The sequence below is a fragment of the Xyrauchen texanus genome, chromosome 34, assembly GCF_025860055.1.
Source record: "Xyrauchen texanus isolate HMW12.3.18 chromosome 34, RBS_HiC_50CHRs, whole genome shotgun sequence".
Lineage (NCBI taxonomy): Eukaryota > Metazoa > Chordata > Actinopteri > Cypriniformes > Catostomidae > Xyrauchen > Xyrauchen texanus.
In genome coordinates this window covers 23,876,219-23,903,485 of record NC_068309.1, presented here as the reverse complement: position 1 = coordinate 23,903,485, position 27,267 = coordinate 23,876,219, and the positions used below count along the sequence as shown (strand labels likewise).

The 27,267-nt window shown below is 38.9% G+C and overlaps 2 protein-coding genes and 1 non-coding gene across 4 annotated transcripts; 1 reads left to right on the top strand and 2 right to left on the bottom strand.

The window, feature by feature from the left end:
• Window positions 1-38: 38 nt before the first annotated feature.
• LOC127627598 (heterogeneous nuclear ribonucleoprotein H-like) lies at window positions 39-8,945 on the bottom strand. Its single transcript, XM_052104038.1, has 11 exons — window positions 8,862-8,945; window positions 8,310-8,406; window positions 8,065-8,220; window positions 7,828-7,971; window positions 7,233-7,371; window positions 6,195-6,376; window positions 5,412-5,518; window positions 5,191-5,326; window positions 4,991-5,074; window positions 700-801; window positions 39-579 (listed from the first exon to the last, which is right to left on the bottom strand). The coding sequence occupies exons 1-11, from the start codon at window positions 8,922-8,924 to the stop codon at window positions 500-502; spliced, it is 1,290 nt and encodes a 429-aa protein (XP_051959998.1). The 5' UTR covers window positions 8,925-8,945; the 3' UTR covers window positions 39-499.
• A 1,528-nt stretch (window positions 8,946-10,473) lies between these two features.
• Window positions 10,474-10,546, bottom strand: trnaa-agc (transfer RNA alanine (anticodon AGC)). Its single transcript has one exon. It is a non-coding gene; the product is annotated as a tRNA-Ala (tRNA).
• Window positions 10,547-11,204: 658 nt separating this feature from the next.
• Window positions 11,205-27,236, top strand: brd8a (bromodomain containing 8a). 2 transcript variants are annotated; one of them, XM_052104354.1, is made up of 20 exons: window positions 11,206-11,389; window positions 11,893-11,986; window positions 12,317-12,386; window positions 12,483-12,532; window positions 12,625-12,747; window positions 13,012-13,092; window positions 13,222-13,286; window positions 14,722-14,846; window positions 14,936-15,127; window positions 15,662-15,752; window positions 16,197-16,316; window positions 18,085-18,224; window positions 18,464-18,872; window positions 20,083-20,126; window positions 20,245-20,513; window positions 21,239-21,331; window positions 21,429-21,497; window positions 22,932-23,214; window positions 23,692-23,736; window positions 26,715-27,236. In XM_052104354.1, the coding sequence occupies exons 1-20, from the start codon at window positions 11,371-11,373 to the stop codon at window positions 26,772-26,774; spliced, it is 2,442 nt and encodes an 813-aa protein (XP_051960314.1). In that variant the 5' UTR covers window positions 11,206-11,370; the 3' UTR covers window positions 26,775-27,236. The 2 variants fall into 2 exon arrangements, with proteins under 2 accessions (XP_051960315.1, XP_051960314.1); XM_052104355.1 differs by lacking the exon at window positions 16,197-16,316 and having other exon boundaries at window positions 11,205-11,389.
• The last annotated feature ends 31 nt before the right edge of the window (window positions 27,237-27,267 follow it).

Below are 27,267 nucleotides of genomic sequence, written 5' to 3'. Positions count from 1 at the left end.
AAAAAAAAAAAAAAAAAAAACCTCTTTTATGAAACAGAGACAAGACATTCATGAACGTTTATTGACCATACATATGCAAAAACAAAGACAGACCAAAGGTTGGGGGATTGAGACATCTACAATAACGAGAATTAAAATATGCAACTGATTTGGACTAAAGCAGGCAGACAAGAAAAGATTTTCCAGTTTATTTTTAAAAATCAGCTTCCGCATTATAAAAAGTGGAGTTGGAGCACCTCATGCTTTACAGTCTCTGAAGGAACTGATACGTTTGGCGGCTATTTACAAGCACAATCATGACTAATGGGTTAGAGGGCGACTGCCATTACTTAAGCTCAACAGCTGACACTTTAACTTGCAGGGAAAACATAACACTGATTCCAATGGTGAGTTTCAGAATACAGGTGGGGTTAGGAATTAATATGGTTCTACCTATAATCGACACAAGAAAAAAAAAAAAAAACATTCCCTTCACTGTGTCAGCAACACTTAGGTATGTCTACATGCCCCATCCGCCTCCCATGCCAACCGAGCCACGGCTACCACCGTAGTAACTGCTGCTTATTCCACTCTGGTTATCTGAAAGGATAGGAGGTATACACATGTCAGTGCCACAGAATTTTGCTAATATTACACACCAATGGAAAAAAAAATAAACATACAATAAAGCATAAACATCGGCACAAAATTAACACGCACTGTAGTCATTGTAGCCTCCCATGTTGGACTGGTTGCTGTACCCTCCTGTGTAGCCCCCACCCATCTGCTGCCCAGCTCCATGCCCATAAGACGACTGGTTTCCTAGGAAGAACAAATATCACATTGAACTCATCTTCTGTTGAGAATGCAAGGGACCATTCAGACCAAATGCGTTCTTGCGATAAAAAGCCTAAACTGAGAGCAACAAATGGAACAAAACGCAGGTGTCTTAAAGGGATAGTTCACTCATTTACTCATCCTCATCTCAGCAGGTCCATGGTGATCAGGGCCCATATTCACATTATTTTACCACTAGGAGTTCTCCAAAGAGTTCCTAGCTAGGAGTTTTTGCTTAAAACCCATTCACAAAACTGCTAAGAGCAAGTTTTACTAAGGAAATCTGAAGAGTAAGGCAGAGTTGACCTCGTTGCTATGCATGACGTCACGGTTTTATTAGTACGCTCTTTTAAATCACCCTCAGTGATTGGTTGACAGAGAACCATTATGCGTCAGCTAAGACACACACACACACGAAGTGAATAACATTTATCATCTCGTTACAATGGAATCTGTCAAGGGGTGGGATATATTACGCACCAAGTGAACAGTCAGTTCTTAAATTTCATGTGTTGGAAGCAGGAAAAACGGGCAAGTGTAAGGACCTGGGCGTCTTTGACAAGGGCAGAATTGTGATGGCCAGAAGACTGGATCAGAGCATTTCCAAAACAGCAGGTCTTGTGGGGTGTATGTAGTGGATAATACCTACCAAATGTGGTCCAAGGAAGGACAACCGCTGAACCGGCGAAAGGGTCATGGGCAACCAAGGCTTATTGATGCGTGTGGGGAGCGAAGGCTCGCCTGTCTGATGCGTTCCCACAGAAGAGCTACTGTAGCACAAATTGGTGAAAAACTTAATTTTGGCCATGATAGAAAGGTGTCAGAAAATAGTGCATCGCAGATTGCTGCGTATGGGGCTGCAGAGCCTCAGACCGGACAGAGTGCCCAAGCTGACCCAGTCCACCGCCGAAAGCACCTACAATGGGCACGTGAGCGTCATAACTGGCCATGGAGCAAATGTAAGGTGTCCTAGTCTGATGAATCACGTTTTCTTTTAGAAACGTGGACGGCCATGAGCTTGTGTGTTTACCTAGGAAAGAGATGGCAGCATGATGCACCATGGGAAGAAGACAGGCCGGCAGAGGCAGTGTGATGCTCTGTGCAATGTTCTGCTGGGAAACCTTGGGTCCAGGCATTCATGTGGATGTTACTTTGACACTTACCACCTACCTAAATATTGTTGCAGATCACGTACACCCCTTCATGGCAACAGTATTCCCTGAAGGCAGTGGCTTCTTTCAGTAGGATAATGCACCCTGCCACACTGCAAAAATTGTTCAGGCATTGTTTGAGGAACATGACAGAGTTCAAGGTGTTGACTTGGCCTCCAAATTCCCCAGATCCCAATCCCATTGAGCATCTATGGGATGTGCCGGACCAACAAGTCCCATCCATGGAGGCCCCACCTTGCAACTTACGTGTGGATTCCATGCCTAGACCGGTCAGAGCTGTTTTGGTGAGACTCACTACTTCATTTTAAGAATGTAAAATGCCAGAATAATAGTAGAGAATGAATTATTTCAGATTGTATTTATTTTATCACATTCACAGTGTCAGAAGTTTACAAACTCTTTGTTAGTATTTGGTAGCATTGCCTTTATATTGTTTAACTTGGGTCAAACCTTTTGGGTAGCCTTCCACAAGCTTCTCACAATAAGTTGCTGGAATTTTGGCCCATTCCTCTAGACCGAACTGGTGTAACTTGGGTCAGGTTTGTAGGACTCCTTGCCAAATTTTCTATTGGATTGAGGTTAGGGCTTTGTTATGGCCACTCCAATACCTTGATTTTGTTGTCCTTCAACCATTTTGCCACAATTTGAGGCATGCTTGAGGTCTTGGTCCATTTTCAAGACCCATTTGCGAGAGCTTTAACTTCCTGAGTGATGTCTTGAGATGTTGCTTCAATATATCCACATCATTTTCCTTCCTATTGACTACCTATTTTGTGTAGTGTACCAGTCCCTCCTGCAGCAAAGCACCCCTACAACATGATGTTGTCATCCCCATGCTTCACGGTTGGGATGGTGTTCTTCAGCTTACAAGCCTCACCCTATTTCCTCCAAACATAACGATGGTCATTATGGCCAAACAGTATAATTTTTGTATCATCAGACCTGAGGACATTTCTCCAAAAAGATCTTTGTCCCAATGTGCACTTGCAAACTGTAGTCTGTCTTTTTTAATGGTGGTTATGGAGCTGTGGGTTCTTCCTTGCAGAGTGGCCTTTCTGGTTGTTAATAGAGGACTAATTTTACTTTTGACACACTGGCTGAGTGGTCCCATGGTGTTTATACTTGCATACAATTGTTTCGACAGATGAACGTGGTACCTTCAGGCATTTGGAAATTGCTCCCAAGGATGAACCAGTCTTGTGGAGGTCCATAATGTTTTTTCTGAGGTCTTGGCTGATTTCTTTTGATTTTCCCATGATGTCAAGCAAAGACGAACTGTGTTTGAAGGTAGGCCATAAAATACATCCACAGGTACACCTTCATTTGACTCCAGTTAGAATATCAATCAGAAGCTAACTGGCTAATTGCCCAAAGGCAATTAATAATACAAAATATATGGAATTTTCCAAGCTGCTTAAAGGCACAGTTAGTGTATTTAAACTGTTGACCCACTGGAATTGTGATAGTCAATTAAAAGTGAAAAAAAATCTGTCTGTAAACAATTTTTGGAAAAATTACTCATGTCATGCACAAAGTAAAGGTCCTAAATGACTTGCCAAAACTATAGTTTGCCAATATGAAATCTGTGGAGTTAAATGTAGATGGCTAGATAGATACCATCAACAGCATCAAAACAGTGGGTAGCCCCACGATTGCCCCCTTTTTTCTCTGCAGCGATCATGCATCCACAGGAAAATATATTCTATAAATTGTGTTATGATATGTGGCCTTGAGAGGGCATAGTTTATTAGATTATTCTGCTGACGAATGACAAATTATCAATTTATCCATGCTACAGTTTTATTCAAGCCATACCTTTTTAAATGGTCAATGTAATAATAATATTCTTATACATCGTTTTTAATGTGGATAAACGGCAGCAGCCAAGCTTTGGATCATTTGTTAGAAGTCCCCAGGATGACTTATAATCTGTTGTGGGTTTATGAGCTAATTTTTGCTTTAAAATAATTTATGAATTACTCTTAGATTAAAATTTTAGTAGTACTAAAATTAGGAGTGACAAGAGGTGTTCCCAAATTTCCACGTTAGGAGCTACTTTTAGCCGCAAGTTTTTTTTTTGTGTGAATACAGGCCCAGAGTTTTGTAGCACCACAAAGCACAAAGTAATCCATAAAACACCAGTCCAACATCTTCAGAAGTGATATGATAGGTGTGGTTGATAAACAGATCAAAAGTCCTTTTTTGTTTACTCTAAATCTCCAGTTTAACTTTCACCTTAAAATGTGTAAGTGAAACTTAACAGGCTCCATATGTGACCTTAAGATATGAAAGTGGATATTTAGAGTAAAAAATTATTCATACTGTTCTGTTTTTCACCCACACATCAAATTGTTTCTGAAGACATGGATTTAACCACTGGAGTCTTGTGGATAACTCCGTTTACTTTATTAATTTTGTTGGAGCTACAAGGTCTGATCACCATTCACTTGCATTGTATGGCCCAAAAGAAGAGACATTTTTCTAAAAATCCTTGTTTGTGTTCTGCTGAAGAAAGAAAGTCACATCTGGAATGGCATGAGGGTGAGTAAATCATAAGAGAATTAAATTTTTTTGGTGAACCATCCCTTTAAGACACAAGTTTAAACATTGACACAGTGTCTAAAAACACAGTGCTCCACCATGAGATCTGGCATAACGGTCAAAGATGTCTGTCTGTTTCGTGTTTACATAGAAACACAATTGTTAAAAACACTGCCTATGGACGAAAAACACCTACTGTTTTTTGTAGTTTCTCTTTGTTAGCAACCTTTTAGTCTCAGCTTGAGACATTGGCCCATTGACACAGGTTGGCTAGTTTCTACACAATTTTAGAGCATCAGAGTATACTAGCTTTTAATCAGAATGCAGGAAAACAAATATTTTTTTTACAAGTTACTATGTTAACACAATGCATGCTTCAGGAGGAGTTTGTTGCTGGATTGGCCAGAATAAGAAGCAACAGAATAAGACTGAGAATATAACAAGTTAAATAATTAGCTTACCCATTCCTCCCATCATCTGGCTTCCATAGCCACCATTACTGCCCCCTGATGATGAGTTCAAGAATAACTCAACATAACGGTGCTCTGAAAACATAACGGGAAAGTGAAAACATGTAATAATACAAAATGCTCATATTTAAGTTGAATAAAACAAAAAAAAAAAGACTGTTAGGATTACTAAAGTCATACACATTACTTACGCATATTTGCTTTGTCCTTTGACATGGCAGCCACAGCGTCTTCGTGTGTAGCAAATTCCACGTCAGCCTCGCCGGTTACCCGCCCGTCTGGACCCACCTCAACATGCACGCGCACCGGGTTCAGTGGAGAGAAAAACTGCATGAGGAAAAATACATGCATATCTTTTTTTATTAGCTGCAAGTATTCATAAAATCAAGTGTACCAAACAGAGTCTACTTACATTGTAAATGTCCGGTTCTGACGCCCGGTAAGGAAGTCCCCTCATGTGTACACAATGACCATTGGTACTCAAACTACCACCATCACTATAACGCCCATCTGACACTCCTATTTATAAAAAAATAAAAATAATCATAAGAAAGCACATTCAAGACGGTAGAAGATAGGCCTATCGTGATTATTAAATAATCATCTGATTGCAGTTAACCGTGATTATAGTGCACTTCACATTCCAAGCACATTTAAATGCCCAAATAAGGACATTTTGAATATAAAAGACGACACGTTTATGTCATTCAGTTAAACTGCAACATAGTCTTTCTAGCGGCCATCTTTGAAACATTCTCGGGCTCCTGTTTCTCTATGTAAACAAGAGAAGCTTCTATCTACTTAAATGAAGACAGGCAAAAATAATTTGGGCAAAATCTCCAAAACGGTTGGTCAAGATTACGATCAAAAAACATATCAAATTAGAGGTAGAATTGAATAACACTAGTATCATAGATTGTGGCCAGTCTCAGCTAAAGTCTCTGAATCAGAGCATCACTGAACCGCAACATGGACCAACCAGAAAAGCTTGTGTCCGGATGAGCATGCCATCAGCAGGAACGCAACAAACTCCCACAAAAATATAAACTTTTATAGTGAATGCAATGCTCTCTGGCCATTGTGTAATGGCAAATGTTTCTGGCCACAGAGTGTTATTGATTCGCAGTGACACAGAGGACACGACACGAAAGTTTGGTACAACTGACTGCACAAGAGCAACTGAGGCCAGTCTCACCTCCACCATATCCTCCACGTCGCACCCGATCAAAGGATCCACCGCGACTCGTACCATTGTAGCCCCGTCCTCCTCCGCTAGGTCGATCATAAGGCCCAGGTCTCTGCATCCCAATGCCTTTACGTGGGGGTTCGTAATGGGTCCGCACTTCAGCTCGACTGCTCTTGAAGATCTCAATATACCTACAATCATATAGAGGAGCATAAATGTGCTGGTTTTAAGTTTGTGAAAGAAATTCAAGGTTCAACACAAACACACCTTTTCAGAAAGTACACAAATTACACCGAGTTACTGTGGACCTTCACCTTTACTACATGTAAAATATCATTTGATTTGAGAGTTGAACTGAAGAGTTTGATATTATAAAGTAATCTTTATACCATAGTTTTCCACAAAATTGTCTTCACAGCTAAAGCTTGAAGAACAATTGGTGCTTTTTATAAAACAAATAGGCTACATCTTCACGGTGTCCCAAAATGCTGGAATCCAAAAGAGTTATAAAATGCGGTGTTAAAATTTGTGTGCAAGAGAGAGGGGTTTTAATAGCCATCCCAGAAGCAAAGCAGCAATAAAAGCCCTCTAAAAAAAAAACATGCAGCCTTACCAGGGCTTTTCCGATAACCGTGCAATCCATGCATTGAACTCAAATACTCACAGTAAAATAAGACTTTGTTCTAAATCAGGAACTAAGATTCATTACACTTTTCTATTTAAAATGCATTCAAACTGGCTTCTGCAAGGCACTTGTTTGTATGAATAGGAAATAGAATATCCAATGAAATAAAGCACAAAATATTCTTTCGGCCTTTTCGAATCCAGAGGTTTCCTTTTCGACGATTGTCACTGCTTTACACAAATGAACATGAGAAGCAAAATAAATACAGAAGAATCCATTAAGGTCATTGGGAGCCCCTCGTAAAGATGTGTACATGTCCATGTGGCATGTGTAGGTTCATGTTGCATACCACTCTAAGTGTGTACTGCATGAAGTGTTAACCATAAGAAAAACAGCTTAACCATCCAACCATCCATCCCCACCTGTGCCCTATTCTTTCCTTGTGTTTCTTTAGAGCCTTTTCAGCTATATCCTGTGAAGCAAACTGCACGAAGGCCTCCCCCGTACTCCTCCCCTGGAAGTCCACCGGCAATGTTATCCCATTTGGCACGATTTCCAACCCTTCAACCCAAGGACAAATAACCCCAACGGGGACATATTAAATAAGTCACATGCCCATTTACAATGTTTTTTTGTTTGTTTATTTGGGCTTTTTCTTGAATGAAAATAAGAAAACAAAATACATTGCAATGATTGATCCTACTGATCCACAACTTGTGGCCTAAAAGTGGAAGAATTCCACTAACTTGGTTTAGACTTGATGGTAAAGTGGCCATCCCAAGAGTTGGTAGATGACAAATTTTTTTTTTATTCCAAATGCAGCAGAATAATTTGGTAAGTAATTCTAGATTTACACAGACAAAAAGGGAGAAGGATCAAAAGGGCAGCTCCTAAGAAATACTGCAAGAATCAATAACTAGATCACTAACAACCATGGGAATGGCCAAATGTACCTCGTTGAGGTCTATGATTGGCCATTCCTTCTCCCGATGCATATGGGTCCAGGAAAAAACATACCTGAGAAAAACTGCACAATCTCTTCCTTGCTACATCCGAATGGAAGGCCACGAAGTCTGACCAGTCCATCTCCCTCAGTCTCTGGGCAATTTGGACCAGTGTGCTTCATGACCCAGTCCATTTCCACATTATTTGATTTGAACACTAAAAAGAAGACAATCCCCATTGAATATTTTCTTGTTTCAAAACAACCCGTGGAAGTACTGCTATTCAGATCAAACACAGTAAGCTTCATACCTTCTACATATCTATGCCCCATTGTCTCCCTGTCTTTTTTGACCGCAATTTTCAGGTCTTCCTCTGACTCCAGCTCCACGAATGCTTCGCCACTCGGCCTGCCTTCTCGTGTGTATGTAAAGTGGATGGCTGTTCCATTGTTGCCAATTTTGCAGCCTGAAAAGAAACGTTTCAACATTAACACACATTTGTTAACTCCAAAGCAGAATAGTTAAACAGTAAATAGCTAGACTTCACATTCTTACCTGAAAAAAACCTGGACACTTCTTCATCAGAGCACGACCAAGGCAAACCCCGAACACGGACGACAAATCCTTCGTCATCAGCCATGATATGAATTTGCTTTCAAGGAGAAAAGGAATTAGTACACAATACACAAAAAAACACAAATATTACTCAAGAAAAAAAACTGATCATCAAATAAAAGCCCGGATGCAATCCAGTTGGGAACACAAATTGTTTATAGTCTTTAGCATTAGCGAAGCTTTAGTGGCTGGAATCAGACATTTCTTCATATAGCTCTATAGATAGATTACTATTTTTAATTTGATCGGTAAGTAATGTCTCTTTGGAATAAAACGATTACCTCTTCAAATCGATCTTTTCTGAAGGCGCATTGAGAAAGTGCAAGAACAGCACTGAAACAAAGAGCACTCGTAGGCCTGCAAAGGCCTGGAGTTTATCGAAAAATATTCCTTTGACTCAAACAAGAATTCCGTTTATATAACAGCTATTTAACCCTACATTACATTAACAAAACGTTTTTTTTTAGTAAAACGCAATACTAGAAATGATACCTTGGTATTGTTGATATTTTCTCTGCCCGGCGTGGTCACGCTGGTACGTTTCTCTACTTTCATTTAAAGCGGATTCGATCGTGACCACTTCCGGTAAACGTGCGCACTCACTTCCGTATATGCAAATAACGTGTTGAATCCTCCAATAGAAATGTATCTGAATAAGATATTAGTTATTACACTGTACACATAAGTTTTATTGGTCAACTTTGTTGTATTTGATATGCTATAGCCTATTCATACTCGTGTAGTTTGTGAAGTAGTTTAATTTTAGGGCGAGTTTTATCAAACCAGGATACAATTAAAGGAATATTCTAAGTTTAACTCAATCGACAGCATTTGTTGCATAATATTGGTTACCACAAAAATGAATTTTGACTTCCCCTCCTTTTCTTTAAAAAAAACTAAAGGGTTACATTGAGGCACTTACGATGGAAGTCAATGGAGCCAATCCGTAAACGTTAAAATCCAGAGAGAAAGATTTATCTCTTGCGCTGAACACACTTTATTCCCACTCTACATAATATTTGTATTTGTACATATACATATATAGAGAGAGAGATACAGGACTCTCATTTGCTTATCGTGCAAACAGGTCTGTGGATTATGCAGTCAACATAGGATTGCATCATATCCAGCAACATCTGGACAGACATATGCAAGGATCCTTTTTGTGGACATCAGTTCGGCTTTCAACACCATCATATTCTCCGGGATAAGTTAAACCAACTCCCTGTTCCCATGTCTATCTGTCAGTGGATTACCAGCTTTCTGACGGACAGGCAGCAGCTTGTGAGACAGGGGAAAATCACTTCCAGCACCTGTACAGTCAGCACTGGTGCCCCCCAGGGATGTGTGCTCTCCCCACTACTCTTCTTCCTCTACACCAATGACTGCACCACCAAGGATCCCTCTGTCAAGCTCCTGAAGTTTGCAGACAACACCACTTTCATCAGCCTCATCCGTGGAGTCATTCAGGTTCCTGGTCTCTACCATCTCACAGGACCTGAAGTGGGAGACACACATTGACTCCATTGTGAAAAAGGCCCATCAGAGGTTGTACTTCCTTCACCAGCTGAGGAAGTTCAACCTGCCACATGTGCTGTTGATACAGTTCTACTCAGCAGTCATTGAGTCTGTCCTTTGCACTTCAGTAACTCTCTGGTTTGGTGCAGCTACGAAATTAGACATCAGAAGACTGCAGAGGACAGTTCGGACTCAGGATCCCACTCACCCAGCCATTACCTTTTTGAACTGTTGCCTTCTGGCCGACGCTTCAGAGCTCTGAGGACCAGAACCATCAGGCATAGGAACAGTTCGAGCTGACAGAAAGGCTGCAGTAACTCAGATAACCACTCTGTACAATTAAATATGTGGAACCTTGAGGCGGATGGGCTACACAACAGCAGACCACATCAGGCACTTTATTAAGACCATATTTTGTTCCTAATAAAGTGCTCAGTGTGTGTAAATAACCACATATCATTTGCTCCATTTCTGGATCTTTACATAATGAAAGCAGCCTTCAAACTCACTATTTCAAATGTAGGTGTGTTTTACAACATTATAACAACACACTCAAGGCTTGAAGTTCTGAGAGGTTTTAAAACATTGGAGGATGCGGGCATCGATCCCGCTACCTCTCGCATGCTAAGCGAGCGCTCTACCATTTGAGCTAATCCCCCTTCGATGACATGCCCAGCCAAGTCGAAAAAATTCAGAAGACAACAAATTTAATGATCAATATCTTTGTGAAAAAACGTTACGAGTAATGGTAATTATTTGGCTAGCCAAAAACAACAGTTGGTATGTTCAGCAACAGCTGAAATAAATAAATAAATTTACTTCACTTCCGGTTGCCAGTTAAAATAAAAGCTAGCTATCATACTTTGTTTACTTTTTCGCAGGCATGACAATTCTATCAAATAAAGTCATTGCACCAGTTAATATTTTCATGATAATACATTTGTCTCTTCTCTGTAAAAAATAAAATAAATCTCACTCTGTATGCCTCTGTGTCAAACGATATGTCGTGTGTGCTGAATCGAAAAAAGACAAAGTAAACGTGCTTTCATAAGTCATGAAACGGCCGGTTTTGTTTCAGATTATTTTTTTTACTTTTCATGTTTTATTCTCCCCCCAGCACGTGGGTCTAAAATTAACCACCTTAAAAAACTTTTCATTCTGACAAGCAGAAAAACAATAACGATTAAAAAATGAATAGTTATTATAACGTTTTTACACACATGATTATCCTACATTCAACATAGTGACTTGAATTCTGAAGTATTAAGACAACTAATTCCTCCATATATGAGCATGTCAGCGCAAAATCTTCCAAATTACTGATCGACATATAGGCTACATTTGGCTATGCACATGACCCATAACTAAACTGGGTTTATGCAATATTGTTGGGTTAATTCACACCGGATATGCACATTTACATTTGATATTCAGACACTTGTCATGCCAAAGGAGCAATAGAAAACAGTCCAGTCATGACAAAATGGCGAGCGGAGTTGGAAGTGAGTATTGCTTTCTATACACACATATACTGCATTTTGTCCATGCATACTGTATGCATATAAGCGTATGTCCTTCCTATGGCGGAGAACAGATTCTAATTGATGCATGTCAAGCTCATGCAGAATGGATGCAGTGGCGCGCGTGCAAATGCGATGCGGGATTTGACACGCAGAAGTCATTGATTGTAATGGCGCTCAATTTTAATCGATACATTAATAACTGCATTTCAAACTTTTGTCGGAGCACATCAGTCATTATATTGTTCATCTGTTAGAGGCATGTGAGACGTCGATGATCAATCGACCACCTAAAAATGGACCCGTCATCAGTTGTCAAACTGTACATCCTTGTAATGCATCTCGTTTTAAGACTGAAATTATATATATATATATATATATATATATATATATATATATATATATATATATATATATATATATATATATATGTTACAGGAACTGGCATCCTTTCTAAGTATTCTGCCTTTTTATTCCTTTGACAGAACACAAACGGCTGTTGGGCCCAACAGAGCCATGGTCAATTAGAGAAAAGCTGTGCCTCGCCTCCTCTGTCATGAAGAGTGGTGACCAGAACTGGTCATGATTACATTTATAATAATGTTTATTACTTTCCTCAAATCAGCCTTATCTGAAAGGGATAGTTAATCCTAATATTCTGTATTTATTGAATCACCCTCATGTTGTTCTAAACCAGTATGACTTTCTTTCTTATGTGGAACACAAAAGGAGATGTTAGGCAGAATAATATATCTGTACAATAAAAGTGAATGGTGACTGAGACAGATCACTCAGCCTAACATTGCTTTTGTGTTCCATGGGAGAAAAAAAGTCAAGCAGGTTTGGAACAATATGACAGAATGTATATTTTTGGGTGAACTAACCTTTTAAATACAATGGTTGTTCTAGGGTGTCTGTGAGCCGAGCAATTAAGCCATTTGCAGAGCCTGGACGACCCCCTGACTGGTTCTCTCAGAAGGTATTGGACAACAATCTAGCATTTCCTGAGACCCGCTAAGCTTATTTATTGTCAATGGATAGAGCATTATGTAATATTTGCGTCACTGTTTTGCAGCATTGTGCATCACAATACTCTGCGCTCCTGGAGACAACCGAAGCCCCAAAGTGAGCCCACTTCCTGTCAGCTGTTCAGTTGAATTCCATAACACACTCCTTTGAAAGCATGGAATAGTAAGTGTATGTGTGTATGTTTGCAGGAGAAAGCGAGGTGAGAAAGGGGAGGTGGTTGAGACAGTGGAGGACGTGATCGTCCGCAGGCTGACGGCAGAGAGAATCGAAGAGTTGAAGCGACTGATTAAGGAGACACAAGAGAAGCACAGGTGCATAAAAATGTATTGCAGGTGACCTCGAAATTTGCTTCATGTGGTAATATGAAATGAACTGGTTTAAATCAAGTCAAAACTGTTTTTTAATCTAAATAATCAATCTGACTAATTCGTTTACACCAAACAAAAGACATTTTCATGGCTTTGATAATAGATCAAGTAGAAATAGATACTTGTTAACATTCAGAGGTTACCACTTTTTTCAGTGTACCAAAACCTGCCATCTGCTGACTGTCGCCCATCATTGTGCCCTTTTAGGAAACTGAAGAGAGAAGCTGAGCTCATCCAGGCAGGACATTTGGACTCCAAACTCGAGGAGTTATGGGAGAAAATTGTATGGTAAGAATCACTTTAAAAGCTGTTCCAATATTCAAACCCAGTCAGTTTTTTCCTAATCTCTGCTATCAACCACAACTTTTTGAGTGAGTGTATGTTGATTTAGTAGTTTAAATGCTTGATCTCCATTAGGAGCAGAAAACAAGAGGAAGAGGAAGCTGAGGTGAAGAGAAAGGCCACAGATGCAGCGTACCAGGGTACTACAGAAAGCAAACAAAGTGATTTGTAACAGTGTCCTTTTCACATTAGTTTGTTGTTTGTGTTCTTACTTACAGTATGTGCATTGAAAAGGTTTTCACACAACATTTCTGCCAGATTCGCAACAGAAGCATTTTTTCTAATCTAGAAGAAATTAAAGTGAAAACTAATTGATGAACCATAATTTCTGTTTAAAAACATCCGCACACACAGGTTTTACACAAATAAATGCTTATGCACGGTTGGTCCATAAAAAGGTAACATACAACTGATACGTTAAAAGAATAATTCACCCAAAAATGTAAATTCTCTCATCATTTACTCACCCTCATGCCATCTCAGATGTGTATGACTTTCTTTCTTGTGCTGAATCAAAACGAAGATTGTTAGAAGAATATTTCAGCTCTGTAGGTCCATACAATGCAAGTGAATGTGTACCAAAACTTTGACGGTCGAAAAAGCATATAAGGGCTGCATAAAAGTAATCCATACGACTCCAGTGGATTAATCCATATCTTCAGAAGTGATATGATAGGTGTGGATGAGAGACAAATCAATATTTAAGTCCTTCTTTTTACTATAAATTCTCCTCCTTGCCCAGTAGGTGGCGATATGCACGAAGTATGCAAATCGCCAAAATCAAAAGAAGAAGAATGTGAAAGTGGGAATTGATAGTAAAAAAGTACTTAAATATTGATCTGTTTCTTACCCACATCTATCACATCACTTCAGAAGACACTGATTCTACCACTGGAGTCGATTTAATTAAATTTACGCTACCGTTATATATTTTTTGGACCATCAAAATGTTGGTACCCATTTACTTTCATTGTCTGGACCTACAGAGCTGAGATTTTCTTTTAAAAATCTTTGTATTCTGCAGAAGAAAGAAAGTCATACACATCTGGGATGGAATGAGGGTGAGTAAAAGATGAGAGAACTTTCATTTTTGGGTGAACTATCCCTTTAAATATGTATCTCTTTCTCACCGCAACCTGATTTTTACAATGTGTCCTCAAGGAGTGGTTTACTAATATAATATTAAGTGCACATTGAATCATTTACATCAAACTGGACACATGTGAGAATGCTATATACTAAGCAACAATAGATTGTGAAATGCACTGAAAAAATGTTAACCCAAAAAATTTTCTTCATGTGGTAGCATCTAAATTAACTAGTTTGATTCAAGTCAAAAATATTATTTAACATCACTGAATCAACCTGAATACATTAGGATAAACCAACAAAACAAATTTTAAAGGTTAAACCAAGTTAATTTGATCAAGCTCAGGGAGAAGTAGCCCATTGAGGTTTCCAATTTTTACCGTGTGGTTTCATAAGGTCTGTTATTGTTATTATATGTTAGTATTAACTGTACTCTCTACTTTGCTGGTAGAGCTGTTGATCTAAAGATCAGTCTGTGCTTTCCAGCCAGGCAGGCAGTGAAGAACACTCCTAAACGTGTGCCCAGTGTGACCGTGTGCTCTCCCTCTGGGGCCTGCTCTCCCAGCCTGGATTTCCCCATCGGAGACTCATCTGAAGAGCCCAACACCGCTGTGAGTTTTTGTGAGTTTCTTTTTAATTCTGTACTTACATTTCATTCTTATACCACTTATATTTACTTTTGTTTCCCCTCCCGGTCCAGGGGGCAGGGGCAACAGTGTTTGTGCCCCTGGCAGAGTTACCAGGCCCTGGAGTGGTAGATGTGAGTTTGGGGTCACTGCTAGATGAAGCAACACAGAGGAAGCTTTTGGGTCAGAAAATCACACCACCCCCCTCTCCTCTCCTCTCCGAATTACTGAAGAAAGGCAGCCTTCTGCCCACCAGCCCCAGACTGGTTAGAATCTCACACACACTTACTGTATATGTCATGTCACTAGGCCTGCACTGAATCTGCACCCACAACATTTCAGTCAGAAAATCTACATTCATAAAGTACTACACATCTCCTTAGCATTTTCATTTGATACATATATATATATATTAGAGCTGTGAATCAATAAAAAATGTGCAGCTAATCTAAATTCTGTGATTAATCATTATTAACCCTGGTACATGGCAGATTAAAACAAACATTAAAATATAATACATTAAAATATTAAAGTATGAATATATGTATGTTAATATGTTTTTTTGCAGATCACCTTTTAGATACAGACATCGCCTGTCAAACAACTTGAGAATGCACATGCACATTAGCTGTACATGCTCAGAGTTTTTAGTGTAATCTGAGGTTAAGAAGTACAATTTAGGATACCAGTGTTGTCAGATTTTACTGCTGATTTAAAAATATTTTTTTTAATGTGAATGTTTACTAATATTTAGTGACTGTGAATCTAAAGGAAAATGCTGATATGGATCCTTATTTTAGGCAGTTGAGGGAGAATCATCATCTAGTCAATTTACAGGGAGTCACGATATTCAGATGATGACTTCACTACCTGCCTCTCAGGCAGCGTCAGGTAAGAATTCATACACACTCATTGAAGGAACGTTCACCCAAAAATGAAAATTATGTAATCATTTGCTCCCTCTCATGTTATTCCAAACCTTTATTACTTTATTTATTTTGTGGAACTCAAAATGAACATCATGGCAGCCTCAGTCAATATTCACTTTCATTTTATGGGAAAAAAAAATGCAATGAAAAACTTTGCAAAGTGAATGGTGACTGAGACTAACATTTAAGCAGCTGAGCTGTCGAAGCAAAGTGAAAAATTCTGTGTCAGCAGCATCTTTGCTCAAATGTTAACTACATATGTGTTTTCTGTCTTTCTGTGTATTAGCATAATGTTGTGGGTAACTCTTCCAACTTAACGCCTAGCTTGCTCTCTCTGTGCACTGTGTGTGTATGGGTACGTCGTGCCACACTTGTGGCTGCTTGTGATTGTATGCATGTGTCTCAGGTGCTCCTACACTGTCTCGTCTACTGGAAGTTGGCCCCACCCATTTTCCCTCTCAGCTGAGCTCATTAGCCACTGCAGACTCCGCCCCCAGCACAACCACTTCTGCCTCGCTCAGCACAGGTCTCTTGCTGACAAGATCTGTCACTTTCACTCCCTCTCCCAGCTGCTACCTTATCTTTTTTCCATCTTTAGTTCATATGTAATACCACAATAGATCTTTCAGCTTGAAACTTAAAGGGATAGTTCACCAAAAAATGAAATTTCTGTTATCATTTACACACCCTCATGCTGTTCCAAACACACATCGTAGGACAAAAACATTTAATGAAAGAGTGGTGACTGAGGCTAACATTCTGCCTAGTATTTCCTTTTTTGTTACACGGAAGACAGAAAGTCATATGGCTTTGGAACAACATGAGGATGAGAAAATGATGACATAATATTAATTTTACTGGCACTAAATGAGATGGCACATACAGCTGTGGCCAAAAGTATTGGCAGTGACATACATTTCGAAAAGTTTGCTGCTTCAGTATTTGTAGATTATTTATTCACATGTTTCTATGGTATACTGGAAAACAACACGTTTTTTGTGGGCTTCTGCTTGTCCACTCGCCTTTTGAGGCTTGACCACAGGTTCTCTATGGGATTAAGATCCGGAGAGTTGCCTGGCCACTGATCCAAAATTTCAATGTAATGATCTCCGAGCCACTATATTATCACTCTTGCCTTGTGACATGGTGCTCCATCATGCTGGAAAATACACGGATCATCACCAAATATATCAGCTCATGGATCATTGGGAGAAGTTGCTCTTGCAGGACGTTTTGATAACATTCTTTATTCATGGCAGTGTTTTGGGGCAGAATTGTGAGAGAGCCCACTCCCTTGGATGAAAAGTAACCCCACACATGGATGGTCTCAGGATCCTTCACTGTTGGCACGACACAGGACTCATTGTAGCGTTCACCTTTTCTGCTCCGAACTATAGATTTTCCAGATGTCCCAAACAGTCGGAAGGGGGCTTCATCAGAGAATAACTTTGCACCAGTCTTCTACTACCCAATCCTTATATTTCCTGCAGAATTTCAGTCTGTCCTTGATGTTTTTCTTGGAGAGAAGTGGCTTCTTTGCTGACCTTCTTGACACCAGGCCATTGTCCAAAAGTCTTCGCCTCACTGTGTGTGCAGATGCACTCACACCAACCTGCTGACAATATTGAGCAAGCTCTGCACTGGTGGTGACACAATTCCGTCCTGAAGCCTTCCTGGTCCTGTTGCTTTCTGGACACTCTGGGACGTCCTGAAGTCTTCTTCAATGCAGTTGAACCTCTCTCCTTGAAGTTCTTGATGATCTGGTAAATGGTTCTTTCAGGTGCAATATTCTTTGCAGCAATTTCCTTGCATGTGTGGCCATTTTGATGCAAAGCGATGATGGCTGCACGTCTTTCTTTAGAGGTAAACATTGCTAACAAGAACACAATGATTGGAAGCACTTCTTCCCTCCTTTTATAGCAATCAGTCTGCTCTTATAATCCAATCAGAAAGATAGAGTGATTTCACCTGACTAGTATTAGTTCATACTTTCCCAGGTGCTGCTGATCTGATTAGTGAAATTATGTTAGCTGGTCAATTTGTGCCAGGGCCAAAAAAACTGAGAAATTTGGGTTTTTGTGATAATTTAAAATGCATCTGATCACTCTGCACAATAATCTAGAAACAATGTGAATCAACACCACAACAACTGAAGCAGAAAACTTTGCGAAACACAAAATGTATGTCACTGCAAATACTTTTGGCCACAGCTGTATGTCTAAATATTATATTGTGAGCAGATGAATAAGGGAATTTATTTAGTTGGTTTGATATTTGTATATGACATTAAATAGGAGGTGATGCCCCCCCCAGTGGTTCAGTTGATAATAAGGAGGCAGTTTTAGGAGAAGAGGACTTGGTGACTGTGTCCTATATGGCAGAGGAGCTGGACTTGGAGACAGTTGGGGACATCATAGCCATTATTGAAGAGAAGGTAAATCAGAAGTCTTCTGATCCAAAATAAAACACCCTTACTGTTATTGTAGTAATTGGTTTTCCATATCAGTTTACAATAACATATTAATGTACTATGCATCACACTGACAAAATGTGAACCTGAAAAATCTAAATGAACTGGTTTGATTCAAGTCAAAAATATTATTTAACATCTCCTTACAAGTCTTGAGTCATTACACAACAACAGTATATCAGTTTTATTTTCTTTTTACTCAGGGCAATGAGAATGCAGAAGCACTGGACGCAGCAGCAGTGGAAGCTGCTCTGTCTCTGTGTGAGGACACGGGTCACACCCTGGAAGGTTCCTGGGATACCAACCCATTCAGGCCTATTGATCATGAACCCTCCAGCACTGCAGCACTGCCCCCCCACTCTATGCATCTATTGGAGGGAAAGAGAGAAGGTCTGAACACATGTGGATCCAGCAGTGGCTGCCCACAGGTATACCCAACGGCCTCCTTCACTCTCCCATCTGCTCCTGAAGACCCCACCCCAACACCAGGAGCCCATTCAGAACCAGATGCCTCCAGACCAGAACACAGAGAAGAGGGCCATGAGGAGAAGCCAGAATCACTTCATGCTGTGATCAAGACTGAGAGTGATGAATGGACACCGTCTCAATCAGGTGTGCCTTTGATTTTATTAAAGGGATAGTTCACCCAAAAATTTTGTCATTTACTCACCCATATGTCGTTCCAAACCCGTATGACTTTCTTTCTTCCATGGAACACAATTGGTGAAATTTCGAAGAATGTGCTGGTAGTTTTTCCATGCAATTATAAATAATGGAAAATTGAGCTTTTTAAAAGTGTCATTAAGGTATACAGCTCGTGCCTTTTTTCACAATGAATTGGTTCATATACAGTAGTCCTGGAGCTTATTAATGTTTTGCGTGCTGTCCATTATGGATGTACACAGGGCTAGACTGGTAATCTGGCATACTGGGCATGTTCCCGGTGGGCCGATGCACTTTGGGGCCGATCAGGGGCGGAATAGTCATTGGGAGAACCGAGTAGGACGGTGGGTTGGCCATGAAACGTTCCGAATGGGCCGTAATAAGCAAAAAAGAGGTGCCGTGTTATGCAGAACGGACCACAAAACGGTGCCGCGATATGCAGAATAGGACAGCGAACGAATGTTTAGGACCAGTCTGACTTTCTCTCTGTATTTTCTCTCTGTTTTCTTCTCTTTCTCCCATCTGTAATGGACCAATTTTGAATGCACTTTTTTGATTTTGTATGTATTTTTTTAGTCTCAAGTTACCTGTATTTTATTTGTCTTTTTTCTAGAATTTCCTGGAAATATTTCTCATGAGAATATATCCCAAACTTGCATTTAGAATGTCATATATATGTAAGTCTTCAGAAGCCATTCTTTATATATGTTCAAGGAACAGATTGAATTGTTATTCATTGAAAATCATTTGATTTTAGAATATTTTAAAATATCAATTATTACTGTTGTGGCCGTATCATTAAATCAGTAAGTAGGGTTTAAGAACTGGATTAGTCTGATTTGTGAATTAATAATTTATACTGATTATGTGATCTGAATCAACAGATTTATTGAAAATCTGTTGACACTCTTGACTATATAACCCACAATTTGTATTGACTAATTAAATGATACTTTAATGTAGCAGTTGTTTTGTAATTGCAAAAAAAAAATACAAATACAAATTTACATCCAGTACGTTCTTAAATTATTTCCTTTCGTGTTCCACTGAAGAAAGAGCCAAATGAATTAAAATTTTTGGTGTGAAATACTCCTTAAACATGCCCAAAGAATTACACACAATTTTGGCAAGAACTCACAGATCTTACATTTTTCCCCAGATACTCATTCTGAAGATGACCCTGTAGTAGAACAGCACTCAAAGGTGTGGTGATGCTGTGACTGTCTACATAAGCAAAAATTCAATGTACGGTCCACGAATACACATAGACCTGCAAAGTATTAAATCTGCCTCTTTTAGTATTGTTTGCTCTCATTGACAGGATGTAAAAGAGGAGGAGGAAGCTGTGAGCGATGCAGAGGAGGGTAGTGTGTTGGAGTTGAAAGAGGGATTAGAAGGGGATGGAGCTGAGGATTGTGGTGGAGACGAGGATGGAGAGGGTGTTTATCTCTCCGAGCCAGAGGGAGAGACAGAGTTGGACCCTCCGGCAAGCGAGAGCGAGGATGGATACAGCATGCGCACGGCATCGTCTTCCCTACAGCTCCACACCACTGTAGACTCCATTCCCAGCAGTCCTGCCTCCTCACAGTTGTAAGTTCAGAGGACAGAAAGGCCTGTTCAAATCAAGTCCAAGTTTTCAGCATGACAAACATGCACAAGTTTTTAAAGTGAAACTGCAACACTAAGAACTACATTTTTGACTCTCACAATCACGGAAATCCTTTATAAAACTGAGTTTTAAAATTGTGATTTTCAGGCCTGGAAAACATTCTAAAATAAATATACATTTTTGTAGCTATGCTCAGTTCTAAAATATTAAATTGGCTAGAACTTGCTATGTCAATGTCTACAGTGGTTGGTAAGTTACTTAATTACTTAATAATTATTTCTCTAAACTTGTAATCAGATTACTTAACTAATTATTTAATTGAAAATGAAATCACATTACTAATTACATTACTTTTAATTTACTTTCTAAAACACTTTTCCGCTTTTTTTTTAATAATTTCAAAATAATGTCCATATTTATTTTTCATTGTTACACGCTGGAGTTCCAAATATCATACAGTGAGGATGTATCATTTATTTTGAGACTAGTTTGTTTCTAATTATTTTGGAAAATATGGATATTCAGCATCAAACTCAGTGTGCATATTTCTGTTACCAATTCTGTTTCTCCCAATATTTTAAACTTTTAAACTTATTGTGGAATTGGTCATTGTGTTAGGCCAACACTCATTTATTTTTGGCCTCACATGCATTTTCACTACTAGGTTACTGCATAATGGCCTCTCTACCTTCCTGTTTCTCCTCAGCTCTATATGCAGTGAAGATCAAGAAGCTATTCAGGCTCAGAAGATCTGGAAGAAAGCCATTATGCTGGTGTGGCGAGCAGCAGCCAATCACAGGTAAGAGTCTTTACAATAGTGCACCACACTCCGCCCCTAACTCAAAACTATGCGACAAGAATGATTAAACTAAGTTATAACTGGTCACTTTCAACAGGTATGCAAATGTCTTCCTGCAACCAGTGACAGATGACATTGCTCCCGGTTACCACAGTATTGTGCACAGGTAAGAGCAATTTGATTCATACAAATTCAAATAATTTATAAAGCATCTAATATAATACTGGGGTTTAGAAGTCGGTCCACAAAAGAAAAACTGAATTTAACACTTTAATCTTGGATAAACAATTATCAAAATTATATTAATAACTCTTAATAACAGTATAATACTGTATAAATACAGTCTCGACAAGCACAAAATAAGTATCGTTTTAAAGTTTAGAAGCTGTACTTTACAGTGCATGTAGGCATTATGACCAACACTGAACAAGTGCTTTGAAATTTGCCGACAAATTTATTAAAAATTTTGCACTGCATATTTTATTGGAATCGGTAAAAACATCAAACTGATCAAATAACCATGTGTCATATGTCATTGGAAAGAGTAGGATACAACCAGCCTATTTGTTTTTCTCACAGACATATATATTGCGAGTAATAGCTACTGTAAATATATGTCTGTGACATTTATGTTTCATGTGAACAGGTGTTGCTCATATGTCGCGTTTTCATTTATAACTTCACGACAAATAAACAGAACAAAAGAAATCACAAAATGAATTAGAGGAGGGGATTCACGTTAAAACGACACCCACACACAATGTGATCAGATGCATAGATCATTAGATAATCCACATGAAGTGCAATGTGCACAAAGCACAAAATGTGCTATCTGGCTAAAAACACGTTAGCTTTCCTGGATCATGTAACTTCATCGGAAATTATGTAGTACATTGTCCAGTGTACTGAAACACTAAACGAATCGTATATGAATTCAGATCGCTGCAACCAGATGTGAAAGTCATCCAAATATGGGCAGAGAGGATCGTTCACTCTAATTACATATGGCCACCAGGAGATGGCACTAAGTACATGACACAGACCCAATAATGGCAGAAATGACACAATGGAACTGAATGAGATCTCGTTACTTATCCATGCATGCATTGAAGAGAGACAATACCGTTAGTCATTTTTGTGTAATTAGTTCTTATGTACAATTATTATGTTTTATTTGTTTGGAGTTGCATTTGGACACTAGGATAAATCATTTTTGTAATGCTATAACTTTTGATTGCTTTATCATATTAAAACAATCTATACTAATTTTTAGTTGACATGATTGGGGACAAACAAAAGCTGTTTGGAGCTACCTTATTTACACCCTGATATATATAATGTAAAATTAGAAAAATAAGAAAAACGTTTTTAGGCTCAGGTTTTTTTGTGATTTTTTTTGCAGTTTCTCAGGCTGAGACTCAGAATTTATCATAATCTATATAATTAAAAAATGTAAAAGGTTTTCTTTAAAATTATACTAAACACTTGACCCTCCTTGTTTTCTTGTCAAGTTATAAGCCTCAGAATCCCACTGTACACCTAGTAAATCATTACATCATTTGACATTTTTTGCCCATCTGTCACCTTCTCGGATCATTAGGCCGATGGATTTGTCCACCATCAAGAAGAATATCGAGAACAGTCTGATGCGCACCACAGCCGAATTCCAACGCGACATAATGCTGATGTTCCAGAACGCCGTGATGTACAACAGCTCAGACCATGATGTGTTCCACATGGCTCTGGAGATGCAGAAGGACGTCCTGGAGCAGATCCAGCAGTTCTTGGCCACACAACTGATCATGCAGACTTCAGAGTCAGGCATCAGTGCCAAGAGCCTGCGTGGGAGAGAGGCCAACCGCAAACAGGACTCAAACGACAAGGTGAGACATACAGAATATATGCAGCAATACTAGTTTCACTGCAACATGAAGATTATAGGTCACGGATGTTAGCTGCTCAAAGATGCCACTAAGAAGGTAATTAAAAAAATCTAAAGATGGGAAGAAAAAAGACCCACAGAAGTGCAGAAGAGAAATATACAGTATATAATTGTTTGGGTTGATTTAGGTTTGTAGGAAGTCAACCTACGAATGAATTACTTGAATTAACTAGAACAGAAGAAAGTATTTTAACATTGAACAATGACGCAAAGCTTTAAACATTAGAGCAAGAACAGCATTGAAGTAGCTACCTGTCTTTCCCTTTTTTTCTTTTTAATGCAACATCCCCCTTTCAACTGCTTTGGTTTATTGTTTCTGTGAATGTGTTGGAACGAAAGAAATCAGACAAAAGACTAGACTTACTTGTAAACATCATCTTCCTTGCAAGATCAAAGGCTTCTCTCTTTGTCCTCTCAGGACTGTGTACCCATGGCCTCTCCTGCATTCCTTCTCTCACTTTTTGTAAGTATCCTGTTTGATGCTTCTCACTGATTTCAAATATTTCATGAAAATTGTACTTGGGCGATTCTCACGAATCCTGTAAAACAATGTCCTGGTCACATTTAACCTCAATTCAATTAGAAAATATGAAAACATATTTTTGTATAAAGAAAATGAAGACTACTGTACATTTAGGACCATTAAGATTTTTTGCATTCTGACAATATTAACATGTTCAGACATTTTACTTTACTATTCCCATTGTTTTCAATGATGATTTTCATTACTATAACAATAAACAAGATACTGTTGTACAGTTTAAAAAATAAATAAACTAAAATCAGTGGAAATGAAAGGCAGTACTAATATGATGTATAAATTATTTATATATATACAGTGAGGAAAATAAGTATTTGAACACCCTGCTATTTTGCAAGTTCTCCCACTTAGAAATCATGGAGGGGTCTGAAATTGTAATCGTAGGTGCATGTCCACTGTGAGAGACATAATCTAAAAAACAAAATCCAGAAATCACAATGTATGATTTTTTAACTATTTATTTGTATGATACAGCTGCAAATAAGTATTTGAACACCTGATAAAATCAATGTTAATATTTGGTACAGTAGCCTTTGTTTGCAATTACAGAGGTCAAACGTTTCCTGTAGTTTTTCACCAGGTTTGCACACACTGCAGGAGGGATTTTGGCCCACTCCTCCACACAGATCTTCTCTAGATCAGTCAGGTTTCTGGGCTGTCGCTGAGAAACACGGAGTTTGAGCTCCCTCCAAAGATTCTCTATTGGGTTTAGGTCTGGAGACTGGCTAGGCCACACCAGAACCTTGATATGCTTCTTACAGAGCCACTCCTTGGTTATCCTGGCTGTGTGCTTCGGGTCATTGTCATGTTGGAAGACCCAGCCTCGACCCATCTTCAATGCTCTAACTGAGGGAAGGAGGTTGTTCCCCAAAATCTCGCAATACATGGCCCCAGTCATCCTCTCCTTAATACAGTGCAGTCAGCCCTGTCCCATGTGCAGAAAAACACCCCCAAAGCATGATGCTACCACCCCCATGCTTCACAGTAGGGATAGTGTTCTTGGGATGGTACTCATCATTCTTCTTCCTCCAAACACGGTTAGTGGAATTATGACCAAAAAGTTCTATTTTGGTCTCATCTGACCACATGACTTTCTCCCATGACTCCTCTGGATCATCCAAATGGTCATTGGCAAACTTAAGACGGGCCTTGACATGTGCTGGTTTAAGCAGGGGAACCTTCCGTGCCATGCATGATTTCAAACCATGACGTCTTAGTGTATTACCAACAGTAACCTTGGAAACGGTGGTCCCAGCTCTTTTCAGGTCATTGACCAGCTCCTCCCGTGTAGTTCTGGGCTGATTTCTCACCTTTCTTAGGATCATTGAGACCCCACGAGGTGAGATCTTGCATGGAGCCCCAGTCCGAGGGAGATTGACAGTCATGTTTAGCTTCTTCCATTTCCTAATGATTGCTCCAACAGTGGACCTTTTTTCACCAAGCTGCTTGGCAATTTCCCAGTAGCCCTTTCCAGCCTTGTGGAGGTGTACAATTTTGTCTCTAGTGTATTTGGACAGCTCTTTGGTCTTGGCCATGTTAGTAGTTGGATTCTTACTGATTGTATGGGGTGGACAGGTGTCTTTATGCAGCTAACGACCTCAAACAGGTGCATCTAATTTAGGATAATAAATGGAGTGGAGGTGGACATTTTAAAGGCAGACTAACAGGTCTTTGAGGGTCAGAATTCTAGCTGATAGACAGGTGTTCAAATACTTATTTGCAGCTGTATCATACAAATAAATAGTTAAAGAATCATACATAGTGATTTCTGGATTTTTTTTTAGATTATGTCTCTCACAGTGGACATGCACCTACGATGACAATTTCAGACCCCTCCATGATTTCCAAGTGGGAGAACTTGCAAAATAGCAGGGTGTTCAAATACTTATTTTCCTCACTGTATATATATATATATATATATATTTTTTTTTTTACATTGCGATAAGAATATCATAATGACCATCGTTTTTTACATTGCGGAAATGAGCATTGAGGGTAAATTAAGTGAGCGTAATAATGTCACAAGGTAGAAATCTTAAAGGAATAGCTCATCCAAAAATTCTCTCGTCATTTACTCACCCTCATGCCATCCCAGATGTGTATGACTTTCTTTCTTCTGCAGAACACAAAGATGTTTAAAAGAAAATATCAATTCTGTAGGTCCATACAATGCAAGTAAATGGTGACCAAATCTTTGAAGCTCTATAAAGCACATAAAAGCAGCATAAAAGTAATCCATAAGACTCCAAGGTTTAAATCCATATCTTCAGAAGCGATATGATAGGTGTGGGTGAGAAACAGATCAATATTTAATTCCTTTTATACTAACAATTCTCCTCCCTGCCCAGTAGGTGGCGATATGCACTAAGAAGGCAAATTGCCAAAAACAAAAGAATGTAAAAGTGATTGTGAAAGTGGAGATTTATAGTAAACAAGGACTTAAATATTGATCTATTTCTCACCCACATCTATCATATCGCTTTTGAATACATGGATTAAACCACTGGCGTCTTATGGATTACTTTTATGCTTCCTTTGTGTTCTATTTGGACCTTCAAAGTTTTGTACCAATTCACTTGCATTGTATGAACCTACAGAACTGAAAAATTCTTCTAAAAATCCTTGTTTGTGTTCAGCAGAAGAGAGAAAGTCATACACATCTGGGATTGCATGAGGGTGAGTAAATGATGAGAGAATTTACATTTTTGTGTGAACAGTCCCTTTAATGGCTCTTAAATAGTCTTAATTTCCTATATGCAAAATATAAATGTTTTTGTTTCATTTAATTTTCGAATAAATATATGACCAGACCATTGTCTTACATAGTTAGATATTGATCTGATCACAAAACTGTTCTGGAAAATACTGGGAAAAAAAAAAAATTATTCTTGTTTCCTCAGGACGGGGGCACTAGGGGGCGACGCTGTGCTATAGAAGCCGACCTGAAGATGAAGAAATGAGTGTTATTCCTTGTGTTATAGCTAATAAATGACTGAGACTGATGAATACAGAAGAATTCAACTTAATATGCCTGAACCGTATCGCTTACTTCACACTACTATCCCGACAGTACAGCAGCTGTATTCACATGGAATATTGAATGATTGAGTCAATGGACAAACTTGATGTATAAGATTTCCCAAAAAAGGGACTGCCTCAAAATCTGAGTGAAGTTGGTGTGTATTTGTCTTTATGTAAAGTTGTTGTGGGATATGTTGTGTTGTATTGTGTTTTGTGTATGAAGAGTGCCTTTATAGGTATTGATGAATGATTGGAGATTAAACCTGTGATGAACATATGGAGAACTGACATTGACACACTTTTTATGGGGATAACAGGGTTCTGAAAACCAAGTTTTAAAAATCCTTTTGCTTCAGACCGATTTGTGAACCATTTTGACCAAGTGATGGTAAATAATCTACTCAAAATAATAATTATTTATATATTATGATA